Below are 16,320 nucleotides of genomic sequence, written 5' to 3' on the forward strand. Positions count from 1 at the left end.
TGGCACTTCAGGAACCCTTGCTAGCATGTGCAACTACAAAGTAATTAACTGCTTTTTCAGCCTGGCTTCATCAATGCCTTAGGATATACTAGAAAAGGCCCGTTTCATGTCTTGGTTCAAGGAATTGCCTAATGATATAAATTGATATTAAATCATTATGAGTTGCGTCAAAGCTATCTCAAGAAATGAAGAGCTGGCACAGAGTTGTAGTTCATAAATGATAGGAACAATAATTTAATAAATTTGCACTAAATTTGCAGTCCCCTAAATAAAACTCATCTTGTGTCTTATGTAGACTAAGTCTCATGAGATTTCCCTGACTATTTTATTTTTTGACATGATCCCTTACATTTATTGAGGAGGACATGGCAACCTACTCCAGTGTTCTTGCCTGGAGAATCCGCTTGGACGGGAGAGTCTGGCAGGCTGCAGTCCATAGGGTTGCAGAGAGTCGGACACGACTGAGTGGCTAAGCATGGACATTTATTTATTTTATTTGGCTGTGCCAGGTCTTAGTTGTGACGTGTGGGATCTTTAGCTGCAGCCTGTGGAATCTAGTTCCCTGACTAGAAGTCAAACTCAGACCCTCTGCATTGGGAGAATGTAATCTTAACTCCTGGACCATTAGGAAAGTCTCTTCCCAGCTATTTTAAAAGTCAGTATGATGTATCACACCTTGAATATGTTAAAGAAGAAAAAAGATGCCCCAGCTTAACAGAAGGAGGCTGTGTTGTTCATTTCTTGTTGGTCTAGGAACCAACTTGGTATCATCTCAGGGGCCACTCTCAGATGAGACCAGCAGTCCTGATGTCCTGACCAGCAGGGCACACGGCAGGGATCAACTGGCTATGTATTCCATGAGGCAGACAGGCGCATATGCCAGGGACAGAACTGCTGTTCAGTCACTAAGTCATGTCCAACTCTTTGCGACCCCAAGGACTGCAACACACCAGGTTTCCTGTCCTTCACCATCTCCTGGAGCTTGCTCAAACTCATGTCCATTAAGTCAGTGATGCTATCTAACTGTCTCGCCCTCCATTGCCTTCTCCTCCTGTCCTCAGTCTTTCCCAGCATCAGGGTCTTTTACAGTGAGTCAGCTCTTTGCATCAGGTGGCCAAAGCATTGAAGCTTCAGCTTCAGCATCAGTCCTTTCAATGAATATTCAGCTTGATTTCCTTTTAAGATTGACTGGTTTGATCTCCATGCTGTCCAAGGGACTCTCAAGTCTTCTCTAGCACCACAATTCAAATAGCAGGCTTTATTTTCCATACATTTGTGTGAACTAGATGAGGAGTTGAAAACAAAATCACACCAAAAGGCACAAACCACCTGCAGAAACATGCTTAAAAAAATCACTAGAGCTTAACGTTTTTCTCTGATGGAGATTCATTAAATAGAAATATATTATTTCATACAATTACCTTCCTCCCCAATGTCATGTATGGTGCCACTCACAGTGACATTGGCACATGGAATGTCTTCATTTGGTGCCTAGAGAGCCATTCAAGTGGCACTTGATATACTGGGAATGTTGTTGAAAACAAGATTACCTGTTTCTCCCATCTCAAAGGTCCAGAGAAAGTCAGTCTTGGATTTTAAACAGGGAGGGGGACTTTCTTGAGTTGTAAAGAGTGTTTGCTGTTGGTTGCTTTGAGGTTTATCAAGCTGGGCATGTGTTTTGTTTTAGAGCTTTTCTTTCTCTCTGTGGCTTTAATAATACTCATGATTGGAAGTTCTCTTAACAGTGGCTATGCTGGACTTTATTACCCCAAGTGCTTACTGCTCTGGGAGCAGAAGGAATCCATTGGGATGGCTTTTTTGGGTAAATGAGGCATCCTGGAAATGCATTTATGATGAGATAAAGTGTAATTTCATCTGTTTTTCAAGTGATGATATTCTTGGAATATAAATATAAGAAGATTGAATTTAATGATATAAGTAATACCTTGGGTGATGTCAAAGACACTGTTGACAGTAGTGAGCCTTCTAGACCTTAATTACTACCACTTGAGAGAGTTTTTACAAGTTACTTTTAGTGCAAAATAAAATCCTTTGATACCTATTTACGTATTCGAGAAAAAATGTATTGCATCCTGAAACAAACTGGGGTTGTACCTACCTGAACAGGCTTAGGCTTTAAAGATGGCTTATTTCACAGGTTTGAACACTCTGCAGACCTCTCTCAAGGTGCTTTTTCTTATTAACCTGAGCAAAAACGTACTCATCCGTTCATCGCTAAACTGTCAGCATCTTCCCGATTTTAGTGATTGATGTCCGTTGAGGTCTTTCCAAGTGTCTGAAGGATGGCCCTCTGGTTTGCCTTTCAGAGCCCCCTGTCCCCATCGCACCCCCTCAGCTGGCCTCCGTGGGGGCCACCTACCTGTGGATACAACTCAACGCGAACTCCATCAATGGGGACGGGCCCATTGTGGCCCGGGAGGTGGAATACTGCACAGCCAGTGGGAGCTGGAGCGACCGGCAGCCGGTGGACTCCACGAGCTACAAAATCGGGCATCTGGACCCCGACACGGAGTATGAGATCAGTGTGCTCCTCACCCGGCCCGGGGAGGGTGGCACCGGCTCCCCTGGGCCCGCCCTCAGGACCAGGACCAAGTGTGCTGGTGAGTCTGGGGATCCCGGGGCCGCTTGTCCATTTCTGATGGGGTCTGACCTGCAGCCTCAGTGCAGGTGGCTCACGCTTTCCTCAGCTCTGCTGGGACCCTGTCTGGGCACAGGAGGTCCCTTCACCCATGGGCAGCCACCTGTGGATTCAGACCTTAAGGCTTGGTCCTTCTCAGGACGTCTCCACCCCTGTTTTCCCTGTTGTTCATTTACACCTTCCTAGGAGTATCACCTAGTTCTTATGGAAATCATCCCAAAGTCGACACAAACTGTCCACTTTAATGATGTCCGCTCATCGGTCAGCACCTCCTATCCAGTCTCTTCAGTGTATGCTCCCTGTTGATGTGCTTGTAGCCTGGTGGTGAGGGTGGGGGCGCTTTGGAAGAACAGATTCCACCTTAGCCATGTGTTTTTATGGACGAATATTGAATGGAGGGGCTGCTTGCCAATGACACAGGGCCCATTTGTAAGATAAGCCAGGGTGATTTTCAGGCTGCACGCAGGCTTTAAATTCTCAGATGATAAAGTTCTAATTGACTGTGTGGAGCCGGCCCTGTGGGGTTGATGAAGAGAGAAATTCAGAGTCTTATAAAAATCAAACCCCGAAGGAAGCTCCCATCAGAGGTTCGAGTGCTGTTTCTGTCTGGCTGCTCTCGGGTCAAAATAACAGAGAGAAGTAACAGGTTGGGACACTGAAGTGTTCTTTCATCATTTGAATGAAGATTCTTACACTGAATTGCTGCCTGAGCTGATGAGACTCCAGAAGTTTTTATGGAGACAATTGATTCTTCAGGTAGCATTATTTAAGAGGACATTTATCGATAGGTTTCATTTCTTCTTAAGTTTTAAAAGTACTCAGAGCAACAATCTAACCCTGTCTGGTAGGAGAAATGATTAAGCCTTGACAATGGTAACTACTTCGTTCTTTCTTCGTAATTTTGAGTATGTGATTTCCAAAAGCCGAAAACTAAAGGAAGAAAGTTGTTTTTGTAAAAATACTTTGTTGGAAAAGAAAACAGGACCCTTATTCTTCTTGGGGTGTTGCTACTGGGCCTGTCTTGTCCACCCAAGTCTGTTTCCTGGGTCCCCCGCTCCCATGGTCATATCACGCTCTGTACAGAGTCTGGCATAAGACCTGTGGTGGTCCATAGAGAACAGAGTTGGATAACAGCTTCTGTGCCTTGCTTTCCTAAACCATGTCATCTCCTCTCTGTTTAACGAATACAATTTCCCTTCTTTCTTTGAAATCGTTTATCATCTTTCACAATGCAAGCAATAGCTTGTAACACTGTTTACATCATTTTACAATTTAGGAATTGCTTTCAAATCTGTTACTTATTTTATAACTGCCTTGGGAAGTCTCTGGAGTCAAGACTAGGACCCCCTTCCTTGTTGTTGTTTAGTCACTAAGTCATGTCCAACTCTTTGAGACCCTATGGACTGTAGCCTGGCAGGCTCCTCTGTTGGTGGGATTTCCCAGGCAAGAATACTGGAGTGGGTTGCCATTCCCTTCTCCAGGGAACCCATATCTCCTGCATTAGGCAGGCATTGGCAGGCAGATTCTTTACTGCTGCACAACAAGGGAAGCTGACCCCCTTCCTAGAGATTAAGAAATGGAAGCCCTTGTGGTCTGCTTTCCTCCACACCTGCTCCTTGAGCAATAAGTTTGTGTTTTCTGACTTCAGCGTTATTTGGAGAAATCCTGCTTGGGGGCCACGGCGCTAGTCAGTTTCCTTTCTCTTCAGAAGAAGGTTAGGATCCCATTCACTGACAGCCCCTCCCACCTCATGTTTTTAGTTCTGGTCTTTTCTCCTGATTCTGTGTCTGTATATTTCAGGTATTGACATGATTATTACCTACATTTCCCCTAAACCCTAAGGTGTGTGTCTCTCTTTTCAAGAAGCCTTTTTGTTACTGTGGCATAATGTGTAAATGTAGAGCCTTTCATAATAGATTGGCAGCCGTTCTTAAGACATTAAAACCAGTTCTGAATGGATATTTGCATGTCAGCCCTGTGCCTTAAAGTTTTAACCTCTCTTGAGCAAGAAAGTCCGATGAGAAGGCAAGCTTTTTCCTCTTACCATTTGCAGCCCACCATGTTCACTGTTGCAGGCGTGTCCTGCACGGGCATTGAGCATTTTTTGAAAAAGCTGTGGTTGAGCAAGTCAGTCTTAGAAATATGTTAGGTGAGAGGCTCAAAAGCTAGAAATAAGAAGGGAAGATGCTGGGTGGGTGAGCAAAGGGATATTGAATGAGCCTTCTACTGTCAAGGAAATACAGCTTCACCCTTTCCTGACCTGAGGCTTTTGAGAAAATCTGCAAGAAAGCTTGCCTACTGCTCTGGTGAGCTGTGTGGAATGGTGGTGCACAGGACAGAGTGAAAAGAAGAAGACTCTGGACGGAGAGGTGTGCTAGTGGTCCCCTCCTCTTCCTCAGGTGGTTCACCAGCATTTAAGGTTCAGAAAGAACAACTCATGGACCTCATAACCTGAGAGAGATGCTGAGCATTCTGCAAAGCAGGTGGAAGATGGAAAATGGGCTTGACTGGGCATAAACAGTGGATGAATCTAAGAGGGTGACAGGAAGTCGGAATAACTGAACATTCGTCCCAGGTGGTTTGAAAAGCCAAGACTATGTGTCCAGAATTAAAGAAATAAAATTTAGCAGCAGTACATAAAAAAAAGAGATTGAGGATTAGGTGTAAATGCCTATGAATATACAGTATGGTCCATATTGAATTAGTCATTCCGTAGTGCAATTGCCTTGCCCTCACCTCCCCCCAAGTGAAAGGTGGTGCTGGAGCAGACTCTTGAGAGTCCCTTGGACAGCAAGGAGATTGAACCAGTCAATCCTAAAGGAAATCAACCCTGGAGAGTCACTGGAAGGACTGATGCTGAACCTGAAGCTCCATTACTTTGGCCACCTGTTGTGAAGATCCTGATGCTGGGAAAGATTGAAGGCAAAAGGAGAAGAGGGTGGCAGAGGATGAAATGGTTAGATAGCATTACCAACTCATTGGACATGAGTGTGAGCAAACTTGGGGAGATAATGAAGGACCAGGAAGCCTGGTTTGCTGCAGTCCATGGGGTCGCACAGAATCAGACACAACTTAGTGGCTGAACAACAAGACAAGCCCTGCCCCCCCCAAAAAAGTCCCTAATGTAAGTGTGGGTTGCATTAAGAAAACAAATGCCTATGTTGTAGGAGGTCAGCTATTATTATCACTCATTTTAAAAGAGAGAGAACACAGAACAGGCTGAGTTCAAGGGAATGTACCCTGGATAGGAAATGCTCTGAACTTCGCTCAACCGTTGAGGAATGGTAGACGAATTGAGACGGATGATGGAGAGGAGCAGGGTGTCTGCACATTTGACAAGAGCTAAGTCCTGACCAGGAGTTTCCAGTGGCGGGTGGGTTCAGGCAGAAGCCAGTGTTGCAGAAGGAGATTCTATATTCATGAGAGGATTGAGCTGGCTGAACCTGGAGGCCTCTTCCACGTGAGGATTCTGTGGTCTCTTTTTAATGAAATGATCCAGTGTGTTCTTCTAGCTTGAAAACCTCTCAGTTTACTTTTTTATTTCATCCTTGATGAAATTCTCCATAATCATGTTTATTAAGCAGTGCTCTGCTGGCCAATGGAGGTCTCCGATGACCTTTGCAAAAGCCTGAGCAGAGGTAGGGAAACACTGAGTTTTAGGGTAGCAGTTTTTGTGCTAAAATATCACTTTCATGAAATGCTTGTGGTTTCTAGAGCCGGAGTCAGTAGTTGAGAATTCAGGCTCTGAGACCAGGCTGCCAGGATTTGAGTCCTGGCTCTGCCTAGAGCTAGACACGTGACCTTGGGAAGAACTCACACCTTCTCTGAGTTTCTATCACCTTATCTATGAAACAGGGGTGATACTAACAGTGGGCATCTCCTATCTCCTAGTGTGATTGTGAAGTCTTAGAAGACAATACATGTGAGGTGCCTAGGACAGAACATGACACGTAGCAAGTAGTCAATACAAGTTAACTGCCAGTGAAAAAAATTATCTTTTAGCATTTTCATTCAAAAGAAGTAGATGTTGGCAACCTGATTTCCTTGCCCTAGATAACTTAATCTGGTAAGTCAAAAATCGGAAGGATACTGTTTATATCTGGGCTCAGAGAATCCCTTGCAGTTGGGTGTTGGATCCATGCCAGACATCATTCTCTCATTTTTTTTTTTTCTATTAAATATGTTTCTTTTGGACAAACTGTTTTCATTACTGTGCTGCATCCGTGAGGCCGTCCTATCCCACTGTGGTGACACCCACAAAACCGTATTTCGTTTCTTGCATTGAAATGAAATGGTCACCGTTTACGGCCCGTCTGTGCGCCGACATTGATTTTTGCATGTGGCATGTAGATGTGGTTTCATCACCTGCCAGGTTTCTTTCAAGAATTGTAGGGGAGCACATTGCCAGACCTCTTGCTTTCTGATGCTTTCCCAAATCATTTTCAAATGTATGCACAGGCTCTGCATGTGTGACCTTGATCAAATCACTGTTCTTCTCTGATTCTCCAAATAGGCACCGTTGACACCTGCCCAGATCATATACAAGGTGTTTTTGAAGATCAGGTTAGACATTATCTGTGCAAGTATTTTAGAGATGAGCAAATCCTCTGCCTACATGGGATATTAAAAATGATTATTGTCAAGAGCTAGTTTCAAGATTTATACACACATCTAGTTATTTTCCAACCTTGCCATTTGACTAGAGTTGGGAAACCTCGGAGAGCTGAAATTATTTCAGTATCCAGTGGAGCAAAATGCAATTTAGTTTGTATTTTCTATTATATCTTATATTCTTGTAATTATGTGCAGCCTGTATATCACAAGTCATTAGCTGGGAGCTCCTTGAAAAATAGAAACAGGAGACGCTGTTAGCTTGATTCTCATAGTAGACTTTTTAAGTGTTTTATTTGAGGATATTGCTTTTTATGTATCCTGTTATTGTTTAACTGTGGTTAAGTGGCTTGCTAATAACTGGCCCCAGGAGTTAAAGCAGGATGATGATAAACTTAATGATTTAACAATTAAGATGGTAGGAGTGAAAAAGGAAACTGACCTGAAATGTGTTCTTTAGAGTTAGTATAACTAAAATTATTTTAAAACAGAGAATGATTGCATTTAAAAAAATTTTATGCATGCGATAATTTATTAAGCATCCATATTTGCAAAGCCCCATCCCAGGCCTTGAGGACAGAGCAGCAAGATTAGATGTGACCTTCAGAGCTGATGTATTCGGGGGAATTGGAGGGAAAAGGTGCTCAGACAATGAATATGTAAATTATGTATACATGTTCTTCTGTGTGTGGATGTGTATGTTAGTTGCTCAGTCTTGTCCAACTCTTTGCAAACTCATGGACTGTAGCCTGCCAGGCCCCTCTGTCCATGGAATTCTCCAGGCAAGAATACTGGAGTGAGTAGCTATTGCCTCCTCCAGGGGATTTTCCTGACCCAGGGATCAAACCTATGTCTCTTGCATTGCAGGCAGATTCTTTACCATCTGAGCCACCAGGCAAGTTCATGTACATATAAATATATGTATATTGTATATACACATACATATAATACAATAAATGCTATGAAGGGAAATAGAGAAAGGAATAAAGAACAGAAAGGTTGGATTTTTCTATTATTTTTAGTTTTAATTGTGCCAAAATAATGTAACATAAAATTTACCATCTTAAACCATTTATATTGTATAGTTCAATAGTGTTCTGTTCGCCCAGCCAACCTCCAGGAGTTTTTCATTTTGCAAAACAGAAACTCCCTACCTCTTCCCTTCACTCCCCACCTCTTCCCTTCACTCCCTAGCCCCCCAAAACCCCCGTTTCCACCTCTCTGAGTGTGAGGACTCCAGGCTCCTCATGTAAGTGGAATCGTCCAGAATCTGTCTTTTGTGTCTGGTGCATTCACTTAGTGCCGTGTCTGCCATGTCCAGCCGCGTTACAGCACATGCAATTGCGCCTCTGTAGTTTCTCTCACGACGCTGTGTAGTGTACACATGTCTGTAGTTACTCTGACAGTGTCGTGTCATGTATAGTTTACGTGATTCTTTGAAAACCACTTTGAGACTTCGGGCAGTTACATTGGTTTTCCATGAGTAATCCTCGAAGTTTAAAAACATTTTATCTTTCTGACTTGGGAACTCATGCCTCCTAGAGCAGACAGTATTTCTGTGTCTTCAGAGACTTCAAGTGTATATATAAGAGATGTGTCAGGATGCTACAGCCACCCACCAACAGGCAGCCTTCTGTTTGTCAAGAACGATGAGTGAGATAAGTAATTGGAGGGTTTTAAAAAAATAATGTAAACGAGTAAGGGAGTGCAGATTTTATATTCACAGAGAGGTGTGTATTTGTTTCACACACGCCTAGCTGGGAGCCTTTTCTGTAACTGGAATAAGACGTTCGAATGTGTGTTACATGAAATTGCATTTTTGTTCCGCTCAGGGGCTTGGATCGAAGCTCAGGGGCTTGGATCGAAGCAGGCAAAGCTGCGTTGTCTGTCCTACCTGAGTGAGAGGAGAGGTGGGCCATGGTTTTCATCACTTCAGGCCACATCCCCTTCCAGTGCCCTGTGGCCTGTGAAAGTGGGTGTGTGCTCACCCTGTTGCAGTGTGCATTTTTGTGCATCTCCTGTTCTTGTGATGGCAGTTGTCCTATTGCCCCAGAACAGATGTGTTTGTGTAACTCTCCTGTGCCCTCACCACGTGCTTGGATGAGAACCTACAGGCATGAGCAGGGTGTCCCTCAGAGCAGAGGTCCTGTATCCCTGACCGTGAGGATGTTGTACTGACCACAGGTTAATGTTTCATGATGTGTTATACCAGAGACACTGAGACCATCTTTTTTCTTTTAATTTTTTAAATTAATTAAATAATTTTTGTTTGTTTGTTTTGATTGTGCTGCACACAGATTTTCCCTAGTTGTGGCAAGTGGGGACTGCTCTCTACTTGCGGTGCTCAGCCTCTGATTTCGGTGGCTTCTCTTGTCGTGGAGCACAGGCTGCAGACACTCAGCCTCAGTAGTTGTGGTGCATGAACTTAGTTGCTCCGAGGCATTTGGGATCTTCCTGGACCAGGGATCAAACCCACATACCCTGTGTCTCCTGTATAGGTGGGTGGACTCTTTACCACTGAACCACCAGGGAAGCCCCTTGAGATCATCTTTAATCTAGTTTACATGGCAACATACTCTGTGCTACCAGCCCGAGTCTAAATCTCAGGAGATTTAGGTTAATATAGGTTTCGAGGTATTAATTTCACTGTGGTTTCTAAACGTGACACAGGAGTAACTCCTTTTATATTTTATTTTTTATTTTTATTGGAGTGTGATTTGCAATGTTGCATTAGTTTCAGTTGTATAGTAAAGTGAATCAGTTATGCAAATACATATATCCACTCTTTTCTTTTTTTTTAGATTCTTTGCACATATAGGTCACTACAGGGTATTGAGTAGAGTTCCCTGTGCTATAGAGCAGTCCTTATTAGTTAGTTATCTATTTTATATAGAATAGTGTGTGTATGTCAGACCCAATCATCTTAAATACTCTTGAGTGGGATTCCCATGTGGAAACTGAACAGTGATGAGGTTCTTGGCAGGAGGGCTTCGCATGAAGCCCAAACTGCATGGTGCCTGCATCCACTGAAGGCCAGCTTCTCTGTGTCTCTTTATCATTCTTAGTTCCTCTTGTGGGAGCAAAACAGACGTTCCAGTTGGAATGGGTCTGATCTGAATTAAAACCCTTCCAAAACTTGTTTTGTTTTCTTCCTGAATTCGGGGGCGGGGGAGGGGGCAGATTTGTCTCTTTTTTACAAAACTTGCTGGCACCACAACACGTATTTGGACCCACAAGGATAACCCAAGGACACTGGGGTGGGTGGGAACCCGACGGAGACCTGGCAGAGGCTGAGGTTCCGAATGAATACAGGCCAAGGCCTCACCGAATGGAACATGATTTATTTTTAATTTAAGTTTATTTACCAGGGAAAGAAAAATTAAAGTGTGCTAATTCTAATTCTAAAACAGTTCTGCCCAAGGGCAACAGGTGTTTTTTTTTAATGCATTTCCAACACATTAAACCATTAAGAACCTTTCTTAATGATAAACATTAAAAGGGTATAAAAAGTATCTGCCCTGTTAGACTGCAGATACAAATACACAGCTTTGGGCAGCGTGTTGCTGTTGGGCGAGGATGAGAACACAGCAGCGTCGCGGCACCTTTTTTATTATGATACATTCAGTCTGCGCTGCACAGGTCTCTATGCCCCACAGGCTGTGATATACAAACCTCAACGCTGCCTTGAAACACTGAGTCAGCACTTTCCAGTGCCTATGTGTGTTAAGTGCTCAGTCGTGTCCGACTCTTTGCGACCTCATGGACTGTTGTCTACCAGGCTCCTCTGTCCATGGGGGTTCTCCAAGGAAAGAATACTGTAGTGGGTTGCCATTTCCTCCTCCAGGGGATCTTTCTGATCCAGGAATTGGACCCGGGTCTCCCACATTGCAGGCAGATCCTCTACTGTCTGAGCCACCAGGGAAGTCTGAGCCCTAAGGCCATGGCTGGGGAGGAGGTAGGATTATAACATCTGGAGCAGTTCTGTGTGAGGGGTTTGGAAAGGCTTCTAGAGAAGCCAGCTTCAGCTGCTACTTATATCCAATGGCTCAGTGGGTAAAGAATCTGCCTGCAATGCAGGAGATATAAGAGATGCACCTTCGATTCCTGGGTAGGAATGATTCCTTGGAGAAGGAAATGGCAACCTACTCTAGTATTCTTGCCTGGGAAATCTCACAGACAGGGGAGCCTGGTGGGCTACAGTCCATGGGATCGAAAAAGAGTCGGACATGACCTAGTGACTAAGCATGCTAGAAAAGCCAGACAGATGGAGGTGGTTGCTTTCAGAGTCCTCATTATCCTGTCTCTGCCACTCCTAAGTGCCCTGATGGTTCTAGAAGGTGTCGAGCAGGTCCCTTGTCTGTAAAGAGTAAGCATCACTCATGGAACTTCTAGGCAGGAGGTTGAAGTCTTTGTAGACAGCTCCCTGTGTGGCTTGGAATAAACTGAGACAGATAAATTTAAAAGAAGGATCTGGAGATTATCAGTCAGTGGCTGCAGCTTCCCCAGGCCATACCTCTGATGGGCCATTTGACGCTAAAAAAAAAAAACACAAAAAACTCAAAACCCTTTCATGCCATGTTCTGTATGTCTTGGTCAGGTTCCTGGTGCAGTGCTTTGATGGCATCGGTCTCTATGAGAGGGGATCTGCTGTCCTAGAGAAACATGCCTGTGGTCAGGATTGAGATTAGAGATGTGGGTCCTGATTCTGTGGATTAAGGGACTGAGATGGGTCCTGATACTGTGAACCTAAGGAACTGAGATGGGTCCTAATGTTGCGGACTAAGGGACTGAGATGAGTCCTGCTGCCGTGGACTAAGGGACTGAGGTGGGTCCTGATGCTGTGAACCTAAGGGACTGAGATGGGTCCTAATGTTGCGGACTAAGGGACTGAGATGGGTCCTAATGCCGTGGACTAAGGAACTGAGATGGGTCCTAATGTTGCCGACTAAGGAACTGAGATGGGTCCTAATGTTGCGGACTAAGGGACTGAGATGGGTCCTGATGCCGTGGACTAAGGGACTGAAGTGTCCAGGTACGTTCTTCCCCTCTGGAGTGCTTCTGAGACAGGCTTACCTTTATTCTGAGCCCATGACTGAATGAAGACCTGAAAGGACTGGTCTCAGAATCACCTTTGTCTTCAGGACATTTCAGGAAAAGTTCCCACAGGCTTTAACTTATCAGGTTTGCTCTGGGTTTGTGCCTCAAGTGCTGCAAGTCCGATTTCATGAACTGGGAAGTAGATGGATGCTGTCTTTGATCTCATAGGTCCTGTGTGCTTCTGTTCATCTTGCCTGGGCAGGCTTAGATTCACCCTCCTCTTCTCACACCAGCTCTCGGCTCATTTGTCCCTGTTCATGTGGCTAGAACTCATGGGAACAGACTCAGCTACATTTGGGCTCCAATTAGAACTTTGCTACTTCATCGGTGAGGAAAATCCTACTTGTGCTTAAAAACTAAATTAATAAGAAGTTAAATGAGAGCTAAAACTTGCAGAGTGATAACAAGGAATTATGAAAGCTTGATGAAATGTCAAAATTTTAGTTTATGAGGCTGAAACACATTCCTTTGTTTGGATAATATTTTTCTAAGTTAATTTTAAGAATATAAAGAACCAGTAATTGCATTACCTATTAGAATAAATTGCAAGTGAATAGAAAGCTTTAAAAATGAATAATGCATATAAATGAAATTAAAATTACAAATACCAGAAATTTTATTAGGAAGCATGGTTATACCTATTATTAAAATAAGAACGATAATAGAACTGTTTGAGATCAAAACTGCTGGTCTTCCATCCATGTTATTCCCTTTGTAGAAAGAGTAAAATAAGTAATATAACCATTCAGGTAAAATATTTCTGTTGACCAAATAGCAATATTTCTTTCTTACAGATCTAGGCAACTAACTCTAGACATGGATTTGTAGCTGGCATTGAAAACTCTTTCTAGCATATATTAGCAGTAGAAAAATACAGATATTAACATATATATATATTTCTGTTAGGTGTTATATATTGTTATTTACTATTCTTTAGCTAGACTCTATCACTCTTAAGATAGATCGTGAATTCATCATACCTAGCATTTTATTTGTTAATATGTATAGCTTTTTATGATCTGTTTTGACTACTGAAGCCAGAGGTACCATATAAGAAGGCAAAATATATAGAAATGTATAGTGAAGAAGGTCATGGATTTCTTCATCCTTCAGTTCCTTCCCTGGGAATAATCCTTGGGTGTTTATCTTTGCACATCTCTGTCTCTACTCATTTGTGCATATAAATATCAGTCTATGTCCCAGGTCTGTTACTTACTCTTTCTAACCATGGAAGAGCATGTTGTTCATGGGTTTCTGCAGTTTGATTTCACATTGGCCAGTACTCTGAGCATCTCTCTAGTGGCTAAAGCCTAGTGCAATATTTATCTATCTTTCCCTCATCCTTAGCAGTAGCTATTTATTATCCTGAGACATTCTGTGCTGTTAATCGCTCTCAGTCATGTCTGACTCTTTGTGACCCCATGGACTGTAGCCTACCAGGCTCCCCTGTCCATGGAATTCTCCAGGCAAGAACGCTAGAGTCGGTAGCCATTCCCTTCTGCAGGGGATCTTCCCAACCCAGGGATCAAATAGGCTCAGTATAATGAAGACAGTGCCTACCTCTGGAGTGAAGGGCAGACAGGCATGCTTTCACCCAAGTAAGAGTTTTGGGTCCTCTGAGCTCAGGGTCCCACAGGTGCAACACAGACCTACTGTGTGCAGCACGGCTTGGACCCTCACTGTCGCCCTCATGAAACTTTGGGGGCAAAGTGTGATGTGATGAGCTTTATGCTCAAGCTACTCACTGTGTTGTCAGTAGTGAAGTCCTCCGTTTCTGACCCAGGAATCTCCTGTCTTCTGCTAACGTCCATGAAACTGGGGCCGGTAACTCGTTAACGTGAAAGTTGGGTAAAATCTCAGACTCTTCAAAGTTCTTAAGGGTATATACTTAGAAGAAAAGAAAAGCTGCTCTTTATAACATCCTCTGACTCCTACATTTTGAGGAGTAGGAGATTGAGCCCTGGATAAGCAAAGCAACTTGGGCGAGTGCACAATAAGTCTGTTTACACAGATGCATGGTGAGTCTGTGCAAGTGTACCACCAGTCTCTTTGCACAAGTGCACAGTGAGTCTGTTTGCACAACTGCATAGCTGCAAATGTGGCTCTCCGAGCCAGCCCTTGGTCAGTCAGCACACTTTGCTTTACCTGTCACTACGGCATTCGGCTCCGTGAGGACAGCCCACAGCCCTGGTGTAGATAAGAATTTCTTATTTCAAGAAGGAAACAGAATTGACATAAACCTAGAGGCGTGGCTGTTGTATAGAGCATATAGCTATAACCTGACCAGGTGATTCAGCATGAAGAGATGCTCAGAGGATAGAAGATCAATATCGACCAGGGTCATTTAGCTCTAATTCTCCTAAGAACTGCAAAATGAGATTAGTTGGCCTTCTCTCTTGTTTCTCGATTTGTGTGTTTTCTGGTTACTGCAATTCTGAGGTCAGGTGCTAGTGCATTTTAAATTATAAAGTGGGGCTCTGTTTGATCACAGATATTAAATACACCTTGTAGCCAATAGAATGTGCAGACTTAACAAGGTGGTAGCTTTGCCCTCAGTTAAGCCCTGGAATATCAGCAGGGCCATTTTTTTCACTTATTAGGTGTATTTTGGTAGAGCCTGTTTTGTTTTTATGTGGTAACATGCATCTTCCACTCTTTGGAAAGAATTTCTTTGTAGTATTGTGAGATAGTAACTCTTCTATATTTTATCAGTAGTATTCATAACCCTTCCAGCACACTGATCACTTCTCAACTTCAATTATTAAACAGGTTTCTATTCTAATAGTGACTTTAGGATATTGACCGCTACAAGGAGTCTGCAAGCAGATGACAGTCATCTTTCATATAAATTCCAATCCAGTTTCATCATTTTTTGAGAACAAAGACACATCTCTCCACCTCAGAATGGCCTTCAGCAAATTTCATAAAGCAGAGCTTCTGCGTGGAAGCTGACAGAACATGACTCTGGGCTCTGCACCTGTGTATTCGCTGAGCCCCAGGCCTGTGGCAGAGAAAATTGAATGTTCCCTGGGTGACCTGTCTCTAAGCCGGGTCTTTAATCCCACGGTGGTTATTGAAGCTCTCACTGTGGCCAAAGTGAAAGCGGAAGTGAGGCCACAGGTGACTTCTGCAACAGTCTGGATCCAACCACAGAGGAAGTCGTTGACACCCGCCCCCCCGCTGTCCTGGCTGCCTTCCCTGGCCACTCGTGTCTTAGTCTAGAAAACTCACAAAACCTTCTGAGAACCCTGCAGTGTCTGAGAATGACTACTGAAGAAATCAGCAGTAGAGGCTGTGCACTCAGACACTCAGTCATGTCCAACTCTTTGGGACCCTCATGGCCTGTAGCCCACCCGCCAGGCTCCTCTGTCCATGGAATTCTCCGGGCAAGAATTCTGGAGTGGGTTGCCATGCCCGTCTGCAGGACATCTCCCTGACCCAGGGCTGGAACCCGCGTCTCTCATGTCTCCTGCACTGGCAGGCGGATTCTTCACCACCACCAGCGCCACCTGGGGCAGCATAAGGAGTTTGTATTTTACTGTCTTTCCACTATTGCTTAGACTTGTCTGATCACACTGGACTTTAGAAAGATCTCTGACTCCAGGACAGAGAGACTGTGGAGGGGAGCGAAGGACACCTGGGGTGATGAGTGAGAAGGACGCATGGAGAGCCGAGGGGTGAGGGCTGACGCTGGGGTGGCTGCTGTGCAGATAACCTACATAAAGCTGCTGAACCCGGGGCTTCTAGGACCAAGGATGGAGAGGATACAGCGACTGGCTCCCTGCAGAGGGTGAAGCAGTGGAAAGAGCCAAGGGTGAGTCACAGGTTTCCGGCTGGAAGGAGTGGGCAGCTTGTGGAATTCTCTACTGACCTCAGGGACACGGGCAGAGGAACATTTATCCAGGAGGAGGGTAAGAGAGAGAAGTCTGCAAGGAAAAGGAAGACATGCAGTT

The 16,320-nt window shown here is 44.1% G+C and overlaps 1 protein-coding gene across 3 annotated transcripts in view; it reads left to right on the forward strand.

Annotated features, from left to right (window-relative positions):
• PTPRM (protein tyrosine phosphatase receptor type M) overlaps positions 1–16,320 on the forward strand; it is a 657,833-nt gene that overhangs the window by 300,145 nt on the left and 341,368 nt on the right. For all 3 annotated transcript variants that reach the window (XM_052660546.1, XM_052660547.1, XM_052660548.1), the window contains exon 7: positions 2,328–2,621. In XM_052660546.1, coding sequence (XP_052516506.1) covers positions 2,328–2,621 — 294 coding nt within the window. The remainder of the gene's footprint in view (positions 1–2,327; positions 2,622–16,320) is intronic.

This window comes from Budorcas taxicolor, chromosome 22 (genome assembly GCF_023091745.1).
Source record: "Budorcas taxicolor isolate Tak-1 chromosome 22, Takin1.1, whole genome shotgun sequence".
In the NCBI taxonomy this organism is placed as follows: Eukaryota; Metazoa; Chordata; class Mammalia; order Artiodactyla; family Bovidae; genus Budorcas; species Budorcas taxicolor.